This window comes from Alosa pseudoharengus, unplaced genomic scaffold (assembly GCF_046254945.1).
Source record: "Alosa pseudoharengus isolate Yale_2024_CS ecotype anadromous, Long Island Sound unplaced genomic scaffold, YU_APseudo_1.1 YU_APseudo_1.1_scf_23, whole genome shotgun sequence".
Classification (NCBI taxonomy): domain Eukaryota; kingdom Metazoa; phylum Chordata; class Actinopteri; order Clupeiformes; family Clupeidae; genus Alosa; species Alosa pseudoharengus.
This window is the reverse complement of record NW_027468685.1, coordinates 19,871,476-19,896,391: the sequence shown is the minus strand read 5'-3', so window position 1 is coordinate 19,896,391 and position 24,916 is coordinate 19,871,476. Positions and strand designations below refer to the sequence as shown.

Here is a 24,916-nt window from a genome sequence, read left to right as displayed (position 1 = left end):
TGTATTTGTAATTTATATATATATAACTCATATAAATTCAATATAATTGAATACACATGCTTAATGAAAATAATAGTGTCTAGTAAATATTGGACAAAGATGGTGTTTTATATGTTTACACGGTTTGGTTTGGCATATTCGTGAAAATGGAGTGTTAGCAAAATGGTTCCTCTGTTGGTAAATTTTAGTCTTCATGAAATGCAACTCTGTCTTTCCTTTCTGTTGACACGCACATTCTCTCTCTTTCTCTTTCTCTCTGTCTCTCTCTCACACACACACACACCCCATTGTAGGGCCTTAATTTAAAAGGTGGGCGAAGTAAAAAGTCTCAACAAGCAAAGTTACCGCACATGAACTATAGGCTAGCTATTGTTTTGCATGTGGGAGAATTGATCAATTTCATCAATACTTTTAAAAGGTCATACCCATGGTGTTAAATTACCAAATTGATTTCACCTTGCTATTAAAATAGCTTTGGATAGACTTAAAACATTTAAGTTTTACCTATCATTCATGCAGCTACACATTATCACACACATCTTAAATTTAGTTTGTCTGTTCTGTTACATTACATACTCAGCCCTGGTCAGATCCTACTTCTTGACTAAGAAAGACGGTATCATACACTCACGGCTCATATCTTATAAATGCTCAGTATTTCATGACCCCCCCCCCCACACACACACACACACACACACACACTTCCTGTAACTCATCCACCAGGTGAGATTAATGCATCAACTCAGTCCCTCCATCACCCCCTCCCACCCTCCACCCCAGACACACACACACATACCCCACTCCTCACTGGCAAAACATCTGCCTTTTTCCACTTTGCTGAGCCTGAATATTTCATCCTTCCATCAAATATGCATCGCATTAATTATGTGAACTTACCTCCCTGTCGGCCAGAGACGGTCCGCCGTTGACTTGTCAGAGTGAAAATGTGCAGCGGTGAACTTCTGATGACACCGCCTCACTTAGAACATGAGTTACAGCCCTCAGTGAGAGGACCACAGGCAAGCTGTCAGGCTCGTCCGCCAAGCCAAGCCTGAAATTAAGAGCTGGTTTCTTTTTCCTACTGAATCCCCCCCAATACACACACACACACACACACACACACACACACACACTTTTTTCCTCCTCAAAGAGCAGCACAATGGCCGCTATACACTTGTGACAAGCCCAAACTTCCGTGTTAATTATATACCTTTGCCTCATCTTTTAATTGCCGTTGTTAATCAGTCATTAACCCCCCCCCCCTCCCGAGGCATTCCTAAATCTTCCCCACAACACATTTCAGCTCAATAAATTATGTCGTTCTTCGCAGCCAACATGTAATTTCTTTTATTTTTAAAACTGTCATTTTTTCCCTGTGTCTCTGTTTCCCTTTCTCTCACTCACTCGCTCTCTCTCCCTCCCCAGGAGGAGTATTTGTTGTTTGTTCTGCCGGGTTGACAGTAGGGGGATCTTAATCATAACTTGCATTTAAATTATCAGTCTCTCATCTGTCAGAAGGGGAAATAATTCCAGACAACGCAAAGCAAGAGCAATGGCTTAATTGTTCTCTGAGCAACGCTAGCATTAGCACTGACGGATTCCAAACAATGGTGATTGAGCTATAGGCCTGCTCCACTCCACCCCCACCCAACACCACCCCCCCCCTTCCTTTTACTCCCTCCTTTACTCCCTCCTCCCCCGCCCTTGATAATTCCACCCTGTCCTCAGAAGGCAAAGGAGCTCTATATGAGTGGATGCATCACTGACAATGGGTTTATTTGCCTTGTCGATCTTTAAAAGGGAAACAGATGTTCCTTGCCAACTGACTTGGGGCACTGAGAGCAAAACCAGTAGTTTAAAAAGCATATCATTTGGTGGGAGGGAGGGGGAACTGATATAATATGACAGTTCCCTACACGCACACACACGCACACACACACATGCACACATACACATACACATACACATATACACACACACACACACACACACACACACACACACACACACACTCACACACACAGACACACACACAGACACACAAGACTCCGCACATGTACTTAGGAGTAAAACAGAAAACAACACAGATCAATGTTTATACATAGGCTAACCTGTGACAGTGTAAGAGTATGGTACATGGGGTTGAGGGTAAACGTTTTGGTGATTTGGGCATTCTAGCATGAGACTTCATTAATGGCACAGAATGCAAGACATCACTCTTGCAGGCTCTCACATATAGTATAGTCAGTCATAAAGTTATAGCATTTCACTGATGCTTTTGTCCAAAGTGACTTAAAAACATGTTTTATGTGCAAATATGTATGACACTTGTGAATGATATACATTTCAAACAAATTAACAATAAGATGTTGCTACAACTTTTAAGGAAAATGCCTTTTTGTTTCACTTAATTCTTGCTCATTTTCTCACCTAATGCTGCACTGATGTGGTATACTCTGTCGTGCACAAATGATAACTTTCAATAAACACAGCAGATAACAGCCTTGTAATATCTGAAAAGTGCTTCCAAGGTAATAAGGCATCGAGACATCAAGATGTTGTCGCCATGTCAAGGGTAAATGTTGACACAATAAACAGCATTAAATGTCATGGTGTCTCCATGGCATTTTTATTGTTTCTAAACTCAGAATGGGTTTCTTGCCTTCTTTTAGCAGTCAAAATACTATTTAGTTATTAGTCAATCAATCCAAAAACTCGGACTTAAATATTTTTCTTATTACTTTTTTGTGTGTAGTGGGACTGAATATGCATCACTGTTCAGTCACCATATAAGTCCTCCATACTCCCTGATTCCATTGTGGTCATATGACCAAGATGGAAGCCGGCTGTGCCCCTCTACCATGAAAGATTTAAATACTTGTGTGTAAATGTGTGTTCCATGCTTGAGGACTTAAGCTGGATTCCGATGAGGTTTCTAATACACATAATGATCGAGTGCTATTCAAATACCAACTGTGTTGTTCGAGATGTGGCAGGCAATAATTTGGCCTATTATATTCTGCCATTTAATTGCCTGCTACCGACATCCGCATGACACATCACAGGCCATGATTTACAATTATTCGGGCAGCGAAGATCACACAGTGACATTATAATCATCTACACACTACAAGTCCCCCAACCCCTCTTCACCCATAACAGCATACCAACATAGCGACATAAAAATAGTTAGGACTGGGGGTCGAGGCAGATTTCTATTTGGGGGATTATGAAATATTACTTCAGATGGGTCACACCGAACAATGGGCCTTCGAGTGGAATGCCAACTGTGCTGGGTAAAAGCTGCGGGGCGACGTGTCAGTTTGCCGTCAGAGCAGTTCTTCATAAAAAACACACACACACACACACACACTTGACTACCATAACAATGAAAACTTCAAAGAGACATTTTTCTCAGGGACGCATGTGGATTTAGTTGTTGCTTTTATCCAAAGAGATTTACTGTACTTAAAACTGGAAAAGTTATCTTTAAGTTTACTCACTACGAAATTAACGCAAGTCTTGACTTTACTTGAACGTGTTGTATTTGTTGTTTAGATTCAAAATGAAGGATCTCAAAATTTTCTAGGCAAACAGCCAAGTCTAAAATTACAATGTGGGCTGAAATGAAAAAAAAGAAGAAAAAAAAAGACCTCTGGCCACCGCTATGGTTTCATGAGGCCTCAAATCCATGAATTGTCAAGTTGACAGGCCATTACAGACATTCTCCTCACTACATATTAGTAAATACTTGGGGCAATGCAGCAAGGAGATGATTTTAAACCAACACATACCGTACCTTGACCTACCTAATCTTGAATACCTCATTTGTAACTGAAATACAATAAACAAAACACAAATGCCATGAAGAAATGAAAAACCATATAACGTTGTTGTTGTTTTTTTTTAGCTTTGCCCCACAGACATTAAAAAGGGATGCTATTAACTTTATGCACAGTAACGTTGGGGTTAAAACATATAGCAGGTTTAGATTACATAAAAACAAACCATAAAGCAGCACAACCAAACTGTTGCCATTCTCTCACTAAAAAGCACAGAGCTTGTTATAGGCCACATATCCACCATAAAAAAGGTTTTATTGGTAACTGTGCTGTAATGTACATGCTGATATTTCATCTATGATCTACTGTAATACTTCATAGATACCTACTTACCAATTATTTTCCAGCTTTATTTTATCATTAAAAATAAAAATTTTGTCCTCATCATGTATGCTGTGTATGGCTATACCTGCCTCAGACAAATGTTACACTATTCCTTGATATGGCATAAGTTCTAAGAGTTCATGGAATAATATTTGAGAATATACAGTTATTTTGATAATTCTGTAGGCAAACGCTCCTGCCTTTTAACATTTAAGGTTTCCCCACATTTAATATCAAAGTATGACTACATATAAACATACACCATAACTGGTATGTTAGGGAAAACAGATCCTTGCATGCTACTGTCCTAAAATGATATGACTGTGACTACATACCACCACCTAGTGGACACAGAATGCAAAAAGAAATGTTGTTCTGGAGAGATTTTGACATACAAAACTATAAAAACTATGCAAAAACATAACTATCCCTTCTTAGAATAAATAAGTATTAAAACAATGATGTGATGGTATTTGACATAAGCAACACCAAATTTGCTCTCATTTGACAACACCTTAGTTGCCATCCGAAGTTCAAGGATGATGCACTTCTCTGAATGTGCTAGTCTGCATTTTCCATATCAGAACCTCCATTCCACAGAGAGCAGATGACCTTTACACCCATTAAAGTGAGTTGCTCAAAGCCTTAAACGCAGGTCAAGAGTGTGCTTTTCAGAAATCTGTGATTAGGTAAGACCTTGGCAGAGCAAGAATGATTCTGGGACAGTTTATTGATTAATAACCTCTGCAAAAGATTTGGCAGTTATCTGTCAGTAGTGGTTTATGCTTAGTATCACACATAGTGTTTAGTAAAGCTCTACAAATCTGCTCAGCTATATTGTTTTTCTCTAGTCAACTGTGAAAGAAAAATGAAAAACATACCAGAACCTGTCATGGAAGCTGTCCACCCGTATCAATCATGACTCGCATAAGATTTAGATGACAATATGAATACTTTTGTCTATAATCTATATCAATAAAGTTTTATGCAAGGCAACTGGAGACAAATAGGACAATAACTATGAAAACCATTTTAGCACCAAACTAGTGTCACATTTAAAGAAGTCCAAACTGATTTGTATTACATGACTATGAGATTTAGACAACTGGATGAACAAAAGAAGTTTCCATTCTATCACAATCCCAGCTAAACCACTCTATCTGTGATGTGACCAAATTAATGATTTTGTCAGCCAGCTCTGTGTCCTGATTTCTCTCTCACACACAGTTATCTGAACTAAGTGGGCACATCATGGCAAACTATAGATAATATGAATACTGATTAGAACCACGAGCATGCAGGCTGTGTGGCGCTTTCTTCCAACGACAGACCACTTTTAGAGGTTACATTTAAGAGAGCGCTGCATGTTAGAGGTCTTTTTTATCATGTGTAATAGAACTGGGGACAAATATACATGTAGCACCCAGACACCAATAAAAGAACATGTTAAGGCTCATGTAGTGATTTTGAAACATTTCCAAGGAGGCTTACAAATCATCATGATTTAACATCAACTAACACAGAGCTCCTTTAGCACTGTTACGAGTCCTCAGCCCCTCACATTCTCTGTGAGATCCCAGGAATAACAGCAAATGATGGAACACTATACAGTAGCTCACCTCTACCTTTCTTTCAGATATTCACATTACCTCCTTCAACATATGGATCCATATTTAATGTATTGACATTTAAGTGCAATGCATTTGTTGGATCATAGATAAAAGTGTTTCTTTATCATCAACCAATCATCAATGTCTCACTTATACTTCTATACCCCTATACCCAATAAGAACCAACCTGATCATTAGCCACATAAAACCATCTTTACATCAGACCAGAAGTGCCACATACAACCACTGTTTTTGGACATTATCACCTTAGTGCAACCATAAGTCATGTAAGCATAGATTCACAAAGTCCCGCAGTTAGGATGTGCACCTGTGGCTTCCTCCTTTTAAAAGGCAGCGTATTGGCATACTTCATGTGACCCGTTTATAAGAAATGACACTGGAGTTTCATTGATTTTTGTCTCATCTGCTGGGCATCTCAGTTTCTGACAGATAAGCTCTTCTGCCCTAATCTGCTTGTCTTTCAAGGCTATGGTGATACAACTAAACTGCAAGCTAGGCACACCATGGGAGATTGTAGACTGCTTCCCATGTGAAAATCAGAACAGCAGGCTAAGTGGTCCTTCAGCCATCATTCAACACAACAGCTGATTACTTGAGGTTATCAAATGCACAGTGATTAAGAGAGAACATAATGACGTCTTTTATTGAGCATGTTTTCATTTGATGTTGCTCGAGCGACACCGCTGACAGAGGCGTCGTCCTATTTGAGCTGACAGTACTCACTCTTCTGCATAGCAGAGAAGCGGAGGTCCACCCTCCAAGACAAAACAAAAACGGGCAACAACTGTTTTGAGATGGGTTACATTCTGCCAACTATTTCAAGCATGTTCTGGGTAGAGGCCATTAAAAACAATGATTCAGGTACGTTAAGTACCAGAGTTAAGACAACAGGGCAGTTACTTCAGCAAAGATACTTCATGGAAGTAAGCTGCCAACAGTTTGGTTCCCTGGATGTAGTTAGACCTGAAAAAGAAAGAAAGAAAGAAAGAAAGAAAGAAAGACTCATAAATCATGTAAAATATTATAGGGTTGACCTTTCTTAGCAGTATTTGTTAAACACATGACTTTTAGAACAACAAGGTTAATAAAAAAGGAGAACAGTATTATATGCATAACTATTAGTTCTTAAAACAGTCAGGGTCATCACTTCACAATCATTACTTGACCATGATCCAGTAACACTTTCTTTATCAAGCAAGTCAATAAGACACAGCCATAATGCACAAATTATAGTCTCTGTAATTGTTTATATTAGGGCTGTCAAAATAACGCATTCATTTCAATTAATTAATCACAGAAAAAATAACATGTAAAGAAATGAACTCTTATTAATCACATTCTGTAGTGATCTTTGACCCAGTGCAGTTCTAGCCACTGTTGACAGGAACATCGTTCTCTGCAATTTTTGCAGAAAGTAATTACCGTACCATAGGAGTTTGTCAAGTCTACTCAACAAACCGGTTGAGGTATGAGCTAGCATACTCCTTGATGATAATAAATAACGCTAGCAGTCAACCTTGTCAAGCTACTTCTGACCAGGCTTTCAGACGCAAAATGATTGTTTATTTAGCCTACTCTACCTATGAACGACTTAACTAACTAACCGACTAATCCCTTACTAAATGGACTACATTACTTTGGTGTTACTGCTCACATCATTGACAGTGAGTGGAAGCTTCAGTCATTTGCTTTTACCATGCTAAAAACGGACTCCAGGCACTATGCTGATGCCTGCGTCCAACAGTGAAAATGAAAACTAGATATACCGCAAAGCGGTACAAAATACAACCGCCGCTCAGTCCTGCACATTCTCTCTGCAAAAATAAATCACGCTTGTCAATTTGTCTCCATCTCCTACTCCAGCCCAAACTCTTGCAACTTTTGTGTATGTAAATGAGTGCGTGCATAGTGTGTGTGTGTGCGGGGTGGGGAGAGGGGTAATGGGGTGTGTGTGTGTGTGTGTGTGTGTGTGTGTGTGTGTGTGTGTGTGTGTGCGCGCATGTGCTTTTATCTGTCTGTGCACTTTTATCTGTGTGTGCGTGCGTGTGCGTGCGTGCGTGCGTGTGTGGGTGTGTTTGGGTGTGTGTTTATGTGTGTACGTGTGTGTGTGTGTGTGTGTGCCTGTGTCTATATGTGTGTGCGTGTGTGTGTTTATGTGCGTGTGTGTATGTGTACTGTGTGTGTGTGTGACTGTCTTTATGTGTGTGCGCGTGTGTGCGTATGTGTGTACGTGCCTGTGAGTGTGTGCGTGCCTGTTTGTGTGTGCATGTGCACTGTGTGTGTGTGTGTGTGCCTGTGTCTTTATGTGTGTGCATGTGTGTGCGTGCGTGTGTGCCTGTTTGTGTGTGTGTATGTGTACTGTGTGTGTGTGACTGTCTTTATGTGTGTGCGTGTGTGTGTGTGTATGTGTGTGTGTGTGCGCGTGCTATTGTGTGTGCGTTTGTGCCTGTGTGTGCATGCATGCCTGTGTTTGTGTTTATGTGTGTGTGTGTGTGTGTGTGTGTGTGTGCGTGCATCTGATATGGCCCCCTATGAACGGAATTCCACGAAACTTGGCATGCATTCAAAAGGTGTCATAATGATCCTACACTTCAAATTTTGTGCAGTTTGCCAATGAACTGCTTCGCTAGTGCGGCGGTCATAATAAATGAGACATTGAACTATAAAGTCTATAAAGTCTTTGGCTATTCATTGATTCATTCATCTGCCAAAATTAATTTGAATTGAAATATTTTAAAATATGCATGCAATTAGTTTAGATTAATTAATCACAGAGTATGTAATTAATTAGATTCATTTTTTTAATCGCTTGACAGCCCTAGTTTATATATAATCTACCTCCACAAAGCCCACATGTAGTGCAAGGCTGATTTGTTACAGTTACCTGTTGATCTTCTCATTCTGTGAGTGAGCACCATCATCTGAGGAGCCTACTGGCAGCAGCATGACGTTGCGGCCGGTGGCTTCCTGGAAGGTCAAGGTCACCGGGATACTTCCACCCTCCCTCGTCAGGTCAGGCTCGACTCCAAACACTGTTAGGAGCAGGAGTGAGAAAAGGTTAATCAAATATTATGGACTATGCAGTGTGTTTCCCACAGAATTGGATTCAATTTGTGGCGGTAGCTGACTTGGACAAGGGGGGGGGGGGGTATTAAGATCGTCTTGGTAGTGTATAGGTCTAATTGAGTGCCTGTCTCTTTAAGACGTTTGAGGGAATCCTTGCAATTGTAACACAGTTGAAAGGCTACTGATGTGTGGATGCAATTCATAACGTTTTCTACATAGTTAAAATAAAGGTTCGTACTTCTCCTTGGGACAAGCACTTTTGAATTTTGGAAAACACTTTTCCATTTACATCGGGATTTTGCAAACATTCAGTGTCAGAGTCAATAAAATGAGCCCTTCAACGAAATTGACAAGCAGCTGTAAGTAGGCTAAGCATGCTAAATTCGACATTCAAACAGTATGCTAACGTTAGCTTTGAGATACTGCTTGATTTCATAACTTGACTTAGTTTAGTCTCTTCAATGTAGCCTACTATGTTGTGACAAGACCTTAGCAGAGTTCACTTCAATGCAGCAGTTTTGAACAAATTTGCACAGCATGGTCACAGTGCTAAGCGGATTTAATAGCAATTTAGCCAGACGTCTTCTATGCAATGCTTCTATGTGGCAACAACAATCCTTCAACAATCGTGAATATTTTGTGCACATACAGAGTAGTGGCAGCCGGCTACAAGAGAGCGGGGCGGGGCAAGGAAAGGCTGCGTGCGTAAAAAGCGCAGCTCAATGGCAATGCAAGGATTTTACCTTATATTTAATTTAAATTAAATTAAATTAAACATAGAATATTAATCTGTGGCGGCCGATTTTTATTTCGTGGCGCCCCGCCACAGATTAATCAATGTATGGGAAACACTGCTATGGAGCCACAACTCAAATTGATCAAGTCTGTTTTTTAATCAACAACCAGAGAAATAAAGTTTGAGTGGCTCCTTCCAGAACCTGAACTAGTATGATTAACTTTCTGATCTTCCCTCAGTTTTCAATAAAGTCTCACTGCATCTCAAATAGACCTCGGACGGTTCGCTTACAAAAAAAGACCCAAAAGCTACCATCTTTGCTCTTGGGTCTTTTTTGTAGGCGAACTTCAGAGGTCTATATTGACTTTACCAAGACATACCAGTTTTCATGGCTTTCCTGCCAGCCATGAAGTGGGGGTGGTTGAAGTCCGCCACCCAGGCCTTAGCTCCATGGCCCATGTAGGCCTTCAGCTTGTTGGGGCTTTCCAGTTCAGCAAATTTCTTTTCTAAGTGACCGATGACCTGAGGAAGTGATAAGAATATGGTTAAAATCATTAGATGTGTTTAAGGATGCAGCTTGCACATGTGGTCATAGTGAAATGTGGTGAATAGCATAGTAAATGCATACAATGTTTTTCATTGAATACACCTCATCTGAGTACACCCTACAAGACAGGGCAGCCGTGGCCTACTGGTTAGTACTTCGGACTTGTAACCGGAGGGTTGCCGGTTCGAACCCCGACCAGTAGGCACGGCTGAAGTGCCCCTGAGCAAGGTAACCCCTCACTGCTCCCCGAGCGCCGCTGTTGATGCAGGCAGCTCACTGCGCCGGGATTAGTGTATGCTTCACCTCACCGTGTGTACACTGTGTGCTGTGTGTGTTTCACTAATTCACGGATTGGGATAAATGCAGAGACCAAATTTCCCTTACGGGATCAAAAAAGTATATATACTTATATACTTAAAACATGCAAGTGGCATAAGCCAGCTCCAATGTATAATGAAATCATACTCATACCTGAAGCCAGCCATACTGAATACTTTCAAAGTATGTCATTGATGACAAAATGTTTCATGGTAAACTTCACTCAGGGTTAAGGTTGGGTTAACTAATGTAATGAATTAAAAACTCACTGCATTGTAATTTCAACAACAACTACATGTTTGCGTTTAGTGAGACAAATTTTCACTTAACTTACAAATTAACGAGGAGAAAAACTTTACTTACTTGTTTCTCCACCACTTTTGGATCCATGTCAGGGACGAGACGGATGGAGAATTTGCCGATGACCTTCCGTGGGATGACCGTTTTGGCCCCACCTTCATAGAAAGCCCCCTCAATGCCATGTAGAGACAGAGATGGGTATCTCCACCGATGCATCAGGATTTGTTCCTGCACACAAATTGTAAGTCAAACAAAGTCAGTGCTCCACAAACAACACAAAAATTGTGAGTGTTTATCACAATGACACAATGAAGCCATGTTCACCATAATATCATGAGTTTTGATATCAAGGGCTGGTAAAAAATGTCTGTCAGTTGGAAAACCCTTCATAACTTTACATTACAGTAGTGTACACAATATTCCAGTGGACAATCCCAGGAGATTCAGTGTCAAACACATGAGCATACCTTGGTGTCGTGCAGTAGTTTGCATGCCCCGACATCCTTGCAATACTCATCCACGTCAAAGTCGATCTTCTCATAGAGCTTTTTCTCCTCCTCTGTGAGAGGGGCCACAGAATCGTACATCCCTGGCACCAGGATCTTTCCCTTCTTGTCCACCAGTGAGCCTAATTTAAAAATAACCAGCAAACAATCAAACAGAATAACAACAGAAAACACTTAACTCTGAAACTAAGACAAGCTTATCAGTTTTGTATAGTATTTGGCATCGTCTTCTATTGATACCAATAATGATAGCCATCCTAGATATGTTTCTGGTATTCTCAACAATCCAAATATTCATCAATTAAGAACCTGTGATGTGCATTTGTGATGACTAGCCAATGCACTCACCCATCAGGGAAATCAGGTCTGTCATGGCTTCATGCACTGAACCGCCAAACACGCCAGAGTGCAAGTCTTTATCACAGCACGCCAACTGTGGGACAAACAGCGCAATATTGACAACGGCAGGGAACAGGTTCAAAAGGCACTTAATTATTGAAACAGATCCAAGAGCTACTAAACCGCTGGCGTTCATTACACCTGAGATTCAGAGCCATTGAAAACCTTCAAGTATAACTGCCATCGTCAACACAATAAGTGGGACTCAAAACTGCACTGATCTCTGTAATGGAATGTTTATTGATTTTTCAACATAGGGAAGTATACACAACATTGTCAATAATGGTCAAATTTTCCTTTAACCTGCCCACCTCCCCACCCAATCGCTTACCAACACATGGATCAGCATTATTCATTATTCAACGGAAAACTGGACTGTTCTTTATGAAATACGAGTTTCACAAAGGTCAAGAAAAAGATAAGCCTCTAACACACACACACACACACACACACACACACACACACACACACGCACACGCACACACAACAGACTAAATCAGCATGGAAAGGCTCATTAGCCAGTAGCATGTACTTATGGAAATCAGTAGTGTGCATAGAGAGGCAGCGTTAATTACCTCAATGAAGAAGTAGCAGATGCCGCGCAGCCCGTAGGTGATGCAGGGCTTCGTTTTTCCCAGCCAATAGTTGTCCGAGATACAAACATAATCGACATCCTTGAAGAAAGAGTCCTTCCGGGAGAAAACCAGATCATCTAGACCCTCAGAGCCAGACTCCTCCATCCCCTCAAAACAGAACATAATGTTGATGGGAAGCTCCTGTTGGGGTAAAAAGGAGACTGGATAAAGGTCTGGTTTAAAATGTGAAGACTTAAAAGGAAAGTAATTTACGAACAGTAACATATGAAGAAAAAAGTAAGGTAAAGTGGTGTACTATGCAGTTCTCAAGTATATCCACTGTATTCATGGTTGTGAAACTGAATATTGTCTGAGAAACAGTAACCAATCCATAGCCTAGCTATGATCAGTAGGTCAAGGTCACTTGCTTGCTGATGAAAATACTCCTCATATTAACAATTGACAGAATTTGTACTTTTTAAGGATATTTTAAAACCTTAGGCACATGATATGGTCTTGAGAGGAGAAAGGAATGTTGCCACTGATATGGACCTTTAAACATGCAGAGTTGCATTATGCAGATAGTAACATTAATTTGCAGAAGTTGCAAAATGTATGTTGCACACGCATTTATTGTGTTTTTGGATGACGCTAATCTAAATGCTACAGAACTTCATGGCTGATTATATTTGCTTTACCTGATTATAACTTGCACAACTGATTAGATTTATGCAAGCTAATTAGATTAGCTTCAGTTTTATGGACAGTACGTTATCAGACCCCAAGCATTACAAATGCTGGAATTGTTAATTAAGTGGTACATGGGTGTATTAAGTGGTTTTACATGGAACATTTTCCACACTTTCTTAAAAATAAACTGATCTATCATCAAATCATCTGACTCTAAGATGCTCAACATGAAACATTGCCATATGATCATGACATGCAAAGTGCTTGCGTTTGGTTTGGTGTCATTTGATTCATTGGGGTCATTCAGTACTTGCTTGGTCTTCTGGTAGGCCTCAATGCAGTTGAACCAGGCCAGGACAGGTCCCTTGTCATCTGTGGAGCCTCTTCCATACAGCTTCCCTATTGTAATTACAGACAGGAGTGAAAAGCTGCAGGGGGAACACTTCAGTAACCAATTAAATCAGGGTAGTAAATGTTCCAACTTTATGTAAACAAAGCTTGCTTGAAAACTGAGAATGATGTTGGCTAATCCAGGGTGCATCTATCATGGAATGTCAATGGTGGAGTTCTATTCATGTCGCACAGTATTTAAATTCCATTACCCTAATAATTGATCATTGAAAGCATCTTCAGAATTTCCTTGTGTCTATAGACCTTTGCAACCTATCAAACTAAAAGCACAAACAGGAAGACAAGAGGCTGGAATTTCCAGTTCCTAGCCACATGAGGAACTGAAAGTAATAGTGTCTGCAGTAAGTGCAACATGTGTAGATCAAATGACAAATCATGTGACTGAAAAATGTCTTTAGTCATGCAAAATAAATGTGTCACTGAAGTCTTTTAACCACAACTGCACACTTGGCATTGTCCTTTTAATTGCATTGTAGGCTTGGTGATCGAGTGAATCCACCTACCATCCTTCTCCACCAGCTTGAAAGGCTCGGTGTCCCAGCCATCGTCAATGTTTGCAGGCTGGACGTCGAGGTGACCATAGATGCACACAGTCTTCTTGCCAGGGTCTGAGCCGAGGCGACCCAGAATAATGGGAGGAAGTGGGATCTCCTGACCGTCCGCCAACTATACAAAAATGCAATGTCTGTATTATGCATACGAATTAAACCGCAATTACATATAAGCTCCTTTTTTTTTTGGGGGGGGGGGGGGGGGGCTTTTATGCATTTAATGTGACAGGATAGTGGAGAGTGACAGGAAGTGAGTGGGAGAGAGTCGGGGTGGGATCCGGAAAGGACCACGGGGCGGGAATTGAACCCGGGTCGCCGGCGTACGGTGCAGGTGTCCCAGCCAGTTGAGCCACGGCTGGGGCCATAAGCTCCTTAATTAAATGGGCTTGCAAACAACTGGACATCAAATCAGAATAGCATTTTAGGACATTTAGACATTTAGGCCTACCTCCTGTTTGCCAATGTCAACCAGCTCCACCGTTCCGCCAAGTTTCTCAATATCCTTTGCTGCCATCTCCATCATCTTTTTAATCTCTCCACGTTTCTCTGGCCATGCAGAAACACTTTGAACTGATACCCATTCTGCCAAACGCTTCAGAGAAAGACAAACACTTAACAATACAACACCTTTGGTCGAATCGGCATTACATCTGTACTGTAGACTATACAAAATAGTATTCTACCCATTAAACAAATGCATGTGGTCTCTACATCGATGTACCAACAAAAAATCCATTATTTACCTGAATGTACAGTTCTTGGTTTTCGTCCACGTACTTAAAAAGTTCTGGAAGAGAAGTCATCTTTCCAAACGTTCACCCTTAGGCCAGAGGAACTGAGCTCGAAGTGGACTTTTACCTGTGAAACGTAGTCTTTAACCAGATTGTTATCACAAGAGAGGCTCCACCTATCCTATTATTCTTGACGTCATATTGATTGTGGTGACAGGACTATGATAACAGACAATAAGACGTTTTTCAAATTAACTGGTGAACTCAGTCAATCAACTTGTGATATTGCATTACTTCTTTTAATTGATCTTTACACGATGCGTCTAATTAACTCCGCGGGACACAACGCTAACAACAAAATGCACACTTAACAAGCATATAATGTTACGTAGCATGATCGAACTTCGATACTTAACAGGGAAGTAACATTAAAATCTGGAGTTTGTGGTGACAAGGGTGCCGTTAATATTACCTAAGATTATATTTTATGCAACAAATGCACGGCACAAAAATATTACCTTGATAATATCACACCAAAATGATCAGCAACAGTGTCGTTATTTCTGCAGAGTCAGACCTCACTCACAGCCCGATTTGTGTTTTCAGAAGGCAGCATGTGATACTTTTTCCGGTTTGTCGCCATCCCGTGCGTGACGTCGGTTCCAAAAACCAATCAGATTCTTCTGTAGAGCGTCTTCTTCAGCTGTACAACAGTAAACGGTTTAGTGAGCTCAGCTGTCACATTTCTATAATTTCAATGTAATTAAATGTAATGCATTTCCCTCACATTCTGGCCAGGGTGGTTATAATCTATCAAGCCTGTTGAAAATTAATAGCTTTGCCAGGTTTCCTCTTTTAATCATAGCCTGCTTCAGCCTCTCCTTCACAGGTGTTTTCAATGAACGAAAACTTAAGTGGACCACGCGCCGTCTTCATTGAATGAAGAGCCTATATAAGCTATTGCAAAATAACACAACTGCATAACGTGCAGTTTAGTTACTGACGGTTGACTGCAGCCATTAGCTGACATGTTTGTGCTATTTTGGTTAGTTGTGGGGTTAGCCCTTACACAAACTCTAGATCTTAACAGTCATCTGGAAGATCTGTCAGAAGGAGAATATGGCTCCTTTTCTTTTGTCCAGAACGAGGATGGCTATACTGTAGAAACGGCTGGTGACAACGATTATTCTAGCTCTGAGAAAGGGTTCGAGGTGTTTGCTCCAAGTTCCCAGGAATTGCCAGTGGAGTGCACCGACAGTACAATCAAGGTGGAACTTCCCGCTGGTCCACTCAAGGGGATTAGGATACTAGGTAGGTGCCTTTTACCCAAGGCTACGGAATAGATCTGTGTCATGTTTAGTTGATCTGTGTCTTATTTTCTTTCTTAAAAGGCTCAACCACTACAGAGCCTGTACTCCAGGCTGTCAAGTCATGTGGATATACACTAACAAAGACACAGGAGAAGAACACACTCACTGTCAGTTTCAATGGCTGTCACGTAACCTTGGAGGTCAGTTAGACCTACAGTTTCCCCCCTGCCCCTCTCCCTTCCCATCCCCTCCCATTTTGGTTGCAGCAGTGGCACAAATCCTGTCCTAACGAACTTGTTTTCCCCTCAACAGAGTGATCATTATACAATTCGCCTGCTTTATGTCACCAATGACGGCAGAGTAGAAGTCAACACTGTTTCCTGCCCAGTTCATCAATATTCAAACTCGACGAGGTCTGATAGCCCTGTCAGGAAGTCTGGCAGGAAGTGTGACGCCACTACTACTGTTGTTCCCGTGACCAGACCGATTCTAAAGCCTGTGCCAAAGCCTGGTGGTTTGTATGACTAGAGTTCTGCTCTGCTCCTTCATGAAGTATACTTTGGAACTACAAACAAGATGGCTACAGACCTTTCTATAAACACTCAATATTGGTTGATCATTACGAAGTCCAGTGCAAGTAGCCTACTTTATTATATTTGTGTAAGGATTTCTTATTTTATGTTTCCCTAGGCTGTGATGTTCCACGAGAGAAGCAGATTGACTGTGGTTCTGGAGTATCTGCCTCTGAATGTCTGGTGAAGGGGTGCCGTGTGGACCCCACAAGTCAAAAATGCTACTATCCTGTTAATGGTGATCTTAGGCCCAGCCATTTTGATTTTCTTTATTCTTTTTTTTTTTAAACAAAGTTGGGCCCTAATAGTTTTTTTTTTTCTCCTCCCAGTTTGCACGTTGGACCAACACTTTGTTTTTGTCATCACACATGATATGGTCAGTGTATCAGTGAGTCCTACTTCTCTGGTAATTACTGGCGACCGTAGTTGCAAACCAGTGGTTGCCAACAGCAAGTTTGCCCTCTTCAAGTTTTCAGTTACAGAGTGTGGAACTCGAGTGTATGTAAGTGTTTTCAAGCTGTGGACTACAGCATCTTTGACTGACTGCAGCTGTTAACAAATATTGTTCAGAATATTTATCTTGCCTGGAAAACAATGCTTTCTTTTTTTCTCAACTAGGAAGTTGGAGACAGTCTTGTGTACCTGGCTGAAGTGCAAACTGTTTCAAGGACCCTCAAAATGAAATATGGAATTATCAGCAGAGACAATCCCATCAGGTTGCTATAGTGTGCTGTATATTGCGTGACTCTGGTCTTACAAGCTATTAGGCATGATCTCTGGGTATATCACTTGTCAATCTTGTGCCTATTTCTGCAGGATCATGGTGGAGTGTCGTTATCCTAAGAATCCTCAGCTTGGTATGGGCCAGCTTGCCAGTGCTGGGTTTCTGGTGATGAGCCCCATTTTACCATCTACAGTCACTTCAGAGGGATTGTATGGTGTACAACTGCGAATTGCTAAAGGCTTGTTTTTTTTTTTAATTCCTTTAATTCATCTGCCTTTCTTTATTCATTTCTATCCTTTGTGTAAAATTCCTCCCTTCTATCTACCTTAGATGAGACATTTTCCAAGTTTTTGCCCCACTACCACCAACCCTTGCGTCTTTTGCTGGGAAACCGGGTGTATCTTGAAGTGCGCATCTTGTCCCCTAAGGCAGAAGCCGCTGTGCTTCTGGTCCATTATTGTGTGGCGTACCCTCGTTCTGCTAGAAGTGCTCTTGTTCTTCTTTATGAAGGGTGAGCTGTATTTAAAGCTAATGATCATGGCCTTAATGGTGCTGTCAATTTTCCAAGAATTGGGAGTCATTCGTGTGTGTCTTTCAGGTGTCCTGATACCTTGGATTCTGCCTCCACTGCAATTCTTCACATGGGTAATCTGCCGCAAAATCGCCATACACGTCGTTTCATGGTCAAGGCATTCCAGTTCATGGATCAAACGACCAATAAGTTCCTAAATGAGGAGGTAGGTGTGTGTTGTGTGTGTGTGTGTGTGTGTGTGCGCGTGCATTTTGAAGGAAATTCACTCAATGTCTCTTTCAGATCTATTTCATGTGCTCAGCTGAAGTGTGTCTTCCTTCACAAACTACCTGCAAAGAAACTTGCTTTGATAAAAAGGTATGTCTTCAAATTTTACTTTTACTGTGTTTTTTTTGTGTATTTCCCCAGTTCTGTCAATCATTATTTCTATTTTCTTATAGGTTTCTCCATAACAAGAGTCACTGCTCCAGTTTCATTATGTTCTGAATAAATTTTGTTGATTTAATGTTGTGTTGGTCATTGCTGATGGTTCAAGTATCAGTGTTTGATTCTTGATAAACATAAGATGTAGCTCTCATTAATTGGTGAGTGGCACCGAAAAATCTAGTGGGAGTAACTCCGTTACCGTGTTAATTTTTATTTTTTTTTCTCCTCAGTAGTGCAGTACCATAGGTGCCAGAATGAGGTTCATAGTGCAGGAGCCAGATTAGTCTGAGCGAGTTGAGGTTGAAGGTGGAAGTAAATATAGTAAAAGCATATTTGGTACCATTGAAGCTGTAATTTTAAGTAGATTAAGAATATCAGATGCCTACAACTCCTTCACAAAAAAAAAAAAATCCAGAGCTTTCAATGAACTACATTAAAATCAATAGGCCAAAATCAAATTACATATAACGTCGGGCATGCATCGACGCCAAAGTTTAGAAAATTGTTCCATCTCTTGAGTGTCAAATCCATAGACGTGAATGTTGTCGCCAGTGGCTGTTAGCCTTGAAGAAGCCCTATGCAACAATTAGCAAAAATGACCTTAACTAGATGTACCGCAGAGCGGTACGAAATATGACCGCCGCCCAGTCCAGCACATTTTTTCCACAAAAAGAAATCACGCTGAAAAGCCTGATTCTAACTGTCTCACTAAATTGCATTATCCACACTCAATTCTCACTGGTATCTGTTAGACAACAAGTACCAAAACATGATTAGTTCATAGATTTCACATGTAAAATTCATTTTATACAACCCCACCTCCATCTTGCCTGTTCATAATTCTGAGAAATTCTTCATTGTTTGTGTTATGTTTATGTTGTGTGTGTGTGTGTGTGTGTGTGCCTGCGTATGTGCCTGTGCATGCAAGCGTACATATGTCTACTGTGTGAGTATGTGTCATATGTATGATTACTGTGAATGTGTGTGTGTGTATCTGTTTGTGCACATGTGTGCACATGAAATGGGTTAACATGACCCCTGGAGGCAAACATACGAAAACAAATGGTCATCCTAGGCCCTACAGTTCTCAAGATATTCACAGAGAACTGTGTCTGCCCTACCCTCCTTTCGGGGGGTCCAGTCCAGCGGGGGGGTTACAGATCAAAACGAAAAATGACTTCCATGCTATCCATGTGGGGGTACATGCCCACCAAGTTTTGTGTACCCCGGTCTTTCAGTGTCCCGGGAATCCTTTTTGGTGTACGTCACTAAATGTACACATACAATAAAATAATTTAAGGCCCCCCCATGAACGAAAGTACACAAAACGTGGCATGCATTCGGAGGGTGTCATAATGATCCTACACTTTCAATTATGTGCAGTTTTGACCTTGTCAGCCAGAGATATTGTGATGAAATCACCTAATTTTTTGCTTTTTAATTTTTAACTAGGTGGCGCTATACATGAAATAAGTGGTAATGGGATGGGTTGACATGCCCCCTTAAGACCAACATACATAAAAAAGGTGGACCTCCTAGGCCCTACGGTTCTCGAGATATTCACAGAAAACTGTCTCAGGCCACCTACAGGCCAGTTGGTGTATAGTAACATAAATTAATTTATTGTGTGGCCCCCCATGAACGGAATTCCACAAAACTTGGCGTGCATACGGAGGGTGTCATAATGATCCTACACTTCCAATTTCGTGCAGTTTTGACTATGTTAGGTCACAGATACCTTCAATTACAACACCTCATTTTTACTTTTTTGTGTTTAACTAGGTGGCGCTATACATGAAATTAGTGGTTATGGAATGGGTTGACATCACCTTGAGATCAACATACAAAAAAAATGGTCCTCCTAAACCCTACGGTTTTTGAGATATTCACAGAAAACTGTGTCTGCCCTACCCTCCTTTCGGGGGGTCCAGTCCAGCGGGGGGGCTACAGATCAAAACGAAAAACGATGGTTCCATGCTATCCATATGGGGTTACATGCTCACCAAGTTTCGTGTACCCCGGTCTTTCAGTGTCCCGGGAATCATTGACGGAAATTTGGGCATGCGAAAAAAAAAAAAAAAAAGAAAAATCTGACTAAACCTTCGCTGCGCGGCGGTCATAATTATGCAGGTTGAGAGTCGTAGAACAACACTTTTTGGGTCATTTGGTGGGTGCTTTGTCTCCCCCTAGTGCTTCTCCGCGGAAAAACCGAATATGCAACTTTCTGGTCTCGGACCGAATAAATCCTGATGTGACTCGGCGGAAGGCCTCAAATGTAGTCAGATTGTAGTTTCTAAGTTTCAAAACAGACTCCGACTTGGCTTTGTTGCTGTTAAAATTGTAAGTAGCCTACCCTTGGGTGAACTTCGTTTTTGTAATGTGGTTTGATAGTCTCTTGAACAATGTATTTGCTCGACCGTTTTATTGTGAGCCCTGTATGTGTTTAGCCTGGTTTCTTGATGGCTAGCTCGCTAGCTAGTGGGGGTTTAGCGTAGCAGTCACTTGCTACCGAAGCTGCAGGGGGAGCTATGTCGTGAAAATGCGAGCCCAAATCAGGCGAAAACCCAGAAACAGCGAAGAAATAACCAGACTTGCATAGGGCTTCTTTAATACCTATGATCTGTAATACCTCTATCTTCTCTATATTGTGTTCCTAGTACAGTCTTAAATGTCCCCCTCAAAGGATATTACGATTACGGCTTCGATGCGTAGGATTCGGTTCTGTTGATAAAACAAAGTTCAGCAGAATCCCTTCAAAAAGCTGAAGTTTCGGCCGAAACCGAATCTGGGGCTCGATGCACTCCTAATTACAGTGCATGAAAATGCACTGTTCTGTTATCCGAAGTCTTCTTTTTTTCTTCAAAAAGCTTATTTTCCCCATAGACTTTGCATTGGCACTGACATCACAATGGGCTAATTAAACTGATTGCACCTGTATCAACTGCTTTCTGTTCAACTAGGCCAACTCTCTCTGGGCCAATCCCAAAGTCCGGACTCAGACTCACAGACTTTGCTGCGCATTCTCTTCAGAATTCATAAGGGCTTAGGGCTGTCCCAATGTCGAATTTCAAAGGGTGTGAAGGTTTGAGATACACACTTAACGAGCCCTTTCCGTGGGTCTGACGGTGCAGACTTCACCAAAGGGAATTACCCACAGTTCAAAGCGTTGTGACGTTTACCGCGGAGACCATAGGGAAATTACAAAGGTAAACAACAGCACGACACACATGCATGGTGCACGTGTCCGCAACGTCTTTGTTATTAAACACTGAAGTGCTGTCCCAATCCCATTTATAAGTGTGTATATATACTCTTTTGATCTTGTGAGGGGAAATTTGGTCTCTGCATTTATCCCAATCCGTGAATTAGTGAAACACACTCAGCACACAGTGAACACACAGTGACGTGAAGCGCACACACTAATCCTGGCGCAGTGAGCTGCCTGCAACAGCAGCGGCGCTCGGGGAGCAGTGAGGGGTTAGGTGCCTTGCTCAAGGGCACTTCAGCCGTGCCTACTGGTCGGGGCTCGAACCGGCAACCCTCCAAATCGCTAACCAGTAGGCCACGGCTGCCCCATCTGTACCTATCTGAGCCCATGTGGTCTCTCACACTCACTCACTTAGCACCTGAGATCAATTAAGTCTGTGAGTCTTTAGTTCTTAGTCCTCAGGGCTCACTTTGGGATTGGCCCTCTCTGTAAGCAGCCGCGTGCAGTCCATATGGGCAAGTGGGGCAGCAAACTACCTGAAGCATCCTCCACAAAAAATAGTTCCTTATTAAATCATTTCTCCAAGTCTATTTGTAATAATGTGATTGTCACATTAACTATCTATAGTTTCTGTAGGCTCGATCGATCGCATTCCTCCATATATTTATCGCATGACCCTAGCGGCTTCAATAAGGATTATAGCAACAACGGTTCGCTGGTTTAACCCATAGCCTCTATGGCTCTATCTACAGTACTCTGTCTCAGACTTTAAAGGCGCTCTAAGTGGTGCCACACATTATTTAGGCTAAAACATTTTATGCCATTTACTGCAAACATCACCTAACCAAACGCTAGCTGTCTGTGTCCTGAATACACTGTAAAAAACACGATCTCTGTGGACAGCCCAGGCTCCAAAAACGGCAACAAAAACAACCTGGGCAAACCTAGCCCATAAAAACATGACAAACTGTTCCAGCAAATCACAGACGAGATGCGCGTTTAGGAGAGTTTCAATTGCACGGGAGCAGCACGGAAGGGAGGGGGAGGAAGTAGTGAGCTAGCTCTCTGTTTGAAAGTCAATAGAAGTGACGTTACCCAGCATCGCTTAGAGCGCCTTTAAGCATACAACCATTTAAACTACTCAACTATTTAACTGTTCAGCCATTTCAACTGTCAGTTATCATCAATCCTCCTATCACTCCTATGACTCCTGCCAACTGTTTCCTCTGCCCACAACTGTTTCCAAATAAAAGTTTGTTTTTGCATTTTATGTTAATGTTTTGCATTTTCATGCACTGGTAATTCCTCGGAATTACATTTTCTGGTTCATTATACTACCCTTGTGTGTAGTAGGCTATCTCCAATCACATTATTTGTTAGAACAATAATAGTATTATGGTGTTAGTAGGCTATTATACTGTAGTATTAATTATATCAATTATATACTGTAGTATTATATTAATCCACAACCTGTTTCTTTTGACTTAAATAACTTTTTTGAGAATTTTCCCAGTTAAATATACATGTAGGGGTGACATGATTTGTAAATCATAGCATTCTTTTTTTAATTCACATTTTACAAAGCGTCCCAACTTTTTTGGAATGCGGGTTGCATTACAGACTGTAGAGACACAGATTGCAAAAAAGCTAAGGAGAGAAAGGTTGTCTATTTGGTGAGGTTGAGGCAATTCTACTGTGGTATACACAACACCGGTTGTTACAGGAGAAAAGAGAAACATGCTTTTCCCATGGTCAACTAAATGCAGTTCCAGTTCCATATCCAACTTTATCCCAACCCTTGGTATCTGTACTAGTCTTATGATATGAAGACTTGCAGCAGTGACCTTAGAGGAAGATACTGTTTGGTTGGCCACTGGGGCTCCTGGTATATTTTTACTTCATGTCTATAAAGTATTTTTAAGTAGAGTTATGGACATAAGGAGATGAACACCAGTTTATAAATCAGAAAAGCATGGCGATTAATTATTTGTGGCAAATTGGTAGCATGCTATCTTCTCTGCTACTCATCTTATCATGTATGGTCTGTTAAGAAGACACATTTTGTTGTTCAGTTTTAAACAGATGGGCTTCTACAGGTTAGATAGAAAAGTCTAGAATGAAAATCATGTAGCGTCCACTATGTGTGGTCTGGCCATTTATTGAACCAATCAGAACTGTGATACCAAGCATATTATTTTAAACACTCTCCATACACTGCCAGTATATGTATTAGTAAGGTAAAATCATTGCCTTGCCCTTGGGTAAGTCTTAATTCCAGTCATCTCCAGTCATTCCAGATCTCAGACCTAAACTAAACACAAATAGAAACATTTTACAGTCCCTGGATTCGTCCATTAACATTTATTTCAAATCATTTGTTTTGACACAGTGGAGATATGTATGTTTGTTTACTTATGACACCCAGCTGCCTATTGGTTGGTTTAAACTTTAAGTTAATCAAATCAGACATTCAAGGTTAGATATACAAAACAGGACACTGCCTTTAATTTCTGCACATTCTCCTTTGCTTCATCTGTACTTTCATGGAGACAGAATCATAGGGAGTTTTAGTGGTGCATTTGCACTGTAAATTACTACTTTTTGAGCTCATCTTTTCTTTATTTCTATCTTCAAAAAACATGGTTAGGTTTATTTCGGTGATTCTATTAACACTAGCTTTAGTTTCTTTCAATGGATTATTTTTACAAGTCCTTGGTATGTCTATAAAGGGACAATTTAGAGCAAGTGAAACAGATGAGGTATCACTACAATCAGGCTCGGACTGGCAATCTGTACAACCGGGCCACATGTGGGCCGGTGACCTCCGGGAGTTATTTAGCCTATTTGCGGCCCGTCATGTAGACCTAGGCTTAGCCTATAAATGCAGTTGCATCCATTTGGATTGGGGGGTGGCAGGTCAATCATTTTGGCCTCTTCATGACAGGTTCAGTGTGTGTTACGATCGCGCCCCCCTGCCCCACCCCTCAAGTGGATTTGTCCAAGCAGCCGCTTGGTTTGTGGGGAAATATCACTGTCTATGGGAAATATAGCCTACGAGTCCATGCATGGTAGCCTAGGCTGTATAAGTGCCCTCCTCTGGCTGGTGTTCACATCATCGCAGTTGAACCGTAAACAGCAATCAGAGATGTCTAATTTTATTCCATAAATATATTGTTTTTATAGACGTAAGTTGCACGCGCTACGAAGAGCTTCCATTTACTGCACCATGTAGACTACTGTAGTGCGGTTTGTCTGTCAACATAAAAAAACTCCGGTTACCTAAAATTTTCGCACAACTTGGTGGAAAAGTGTAGCACAGGTTAAAGAAAACCTATTCATGTTTGGACTCAAAAGGAACTTAAAGTATTTCCCATAGCCTTTTAGCTCACAACGACAGTGAAAGTGGAACTTGGAAAGTGGAAGTCTCTTCACCGAGTGTTACATTAGATGCACAATCAATCGCGAGTCGATGCACGTAAAAAGTATCAACTGTCGTTAGTAACGAAGGTAGCCTAAT

At 41.1% G+C, this 24,916-nt stretch overlaps 2 protein-coding genes across 2 annotated transcripts; one reads left to right on the top strand and one right to left on the bottom strand.

Annotated features, from left to right (window-relative positions):
• Positions 1-6,413: 6,413 nt before the first annotated feature.
• Positions 6,414-15,277, bottom strand: cndp2 (carnosine dipeptidase 2). Its single transcript, XM_076301950.1, has 12 exons — positions 15,146-15,277; positions 14,640-14,754; positions 14,345-14,488; positions 13,849-14,011; positions 13,245-13,333; positions 12,245-12,445; positions 11,619-11,703; positions 11,232-11,392; positions 10,828-10,992; positions 9,980-10,121; positions 8,682-8,829; positions 6,414-6,760 (listed from the first exon to the last, which is right to left on the bottom strand). Exons 2-12 carry the CDS (start codon positions 14,697-14,699, stop codon positions 6,694-6,696), a joined length of 1,425 nt encoding a protein of 474 aa, XP_076158065.1. The 5' UTR covers positions 14,700-14,754; positions 15,146-15,277; the 3' UTR covers positions 6,414-6,693.
• A 193-nt stretch (positions 15,278-15,470) lies between these two features.
• Positions 15,471-18,270, top strand: LOC143140830 (zona pellucida sperm-binding protein 1). The gene is made up of 11 exons (XM_076301949.1): positions 15,471-15,938; positions 16,019-16,137; positions 16,250-16,451; positions 16,628-16,747; positions 16,839-17,011; positions 17,128-17,225; positions 17,326-17,471; positions 17,564-17,744; positions 17,832-17,970; positions 18,048-18,122; positions 18,206-18,270. Exons 1-11 carry the CDS (start codon positions 15,656-15,658, stop codon positions 18,215-18,217), a joined length of 1,548 nt encoding a protein of 515 aa, XP_076158064.1. The 5' UTR covers positions 15,471-15,655; the 3' UTR covers positions 18,218-18,270.
• The last annotated feature ends 6,646 nt before the right edge of the window (positions 18,271-24,916 follow it).

Excerpts from the sequence above, each read along its gene's own strand:
- LOC143140830 (XM_076301949.1), top strand. The coding sequence starts at position 15,656 with ATGTTTGTGCTATTTTGGTTAGTTGTGGGGTTAGCCCTTACACAAACT. Across the intron at positions 16,452-16,627 it reads GCCTGTGCCAAAGCCTGGTG|GCTGTGATGTTCCACGAGAG; the intron begins GTTTGTATGACT and ends ATGTTTCCCTAG. Across the intron at positions 16,748-16,838 it reads ATGCTACTATCCTGTTAATG|TTTGCACGTTGGACCAACAC; the intron begins GTGATCTTAGGC and ends TTCTCCTCCCAG.
- cndp2 (XM_076301950.1), bottom strand. The coding sequence starts at position 14,699 with ATGACTTCTCTTCCAGAACTTTTTAAGTACGTGGACGAAAACCAAGAA. Across the intron at positions 14,012-14,344 it reads TTGACATTGGCAAACAGGAG|TTGGCGGACGGTCAGGAGAT; the intron begins GTAGGCCTAAAT and ends ATTTTTGTATAG. Across the intron at positions 6,761-8,681 it reads CAGAATGAGAAGATCAACAG|GTCTAACTACATCCAGGGAA; the intron begins GTAACTGTAACA and ends TTTCTTTTTCAG.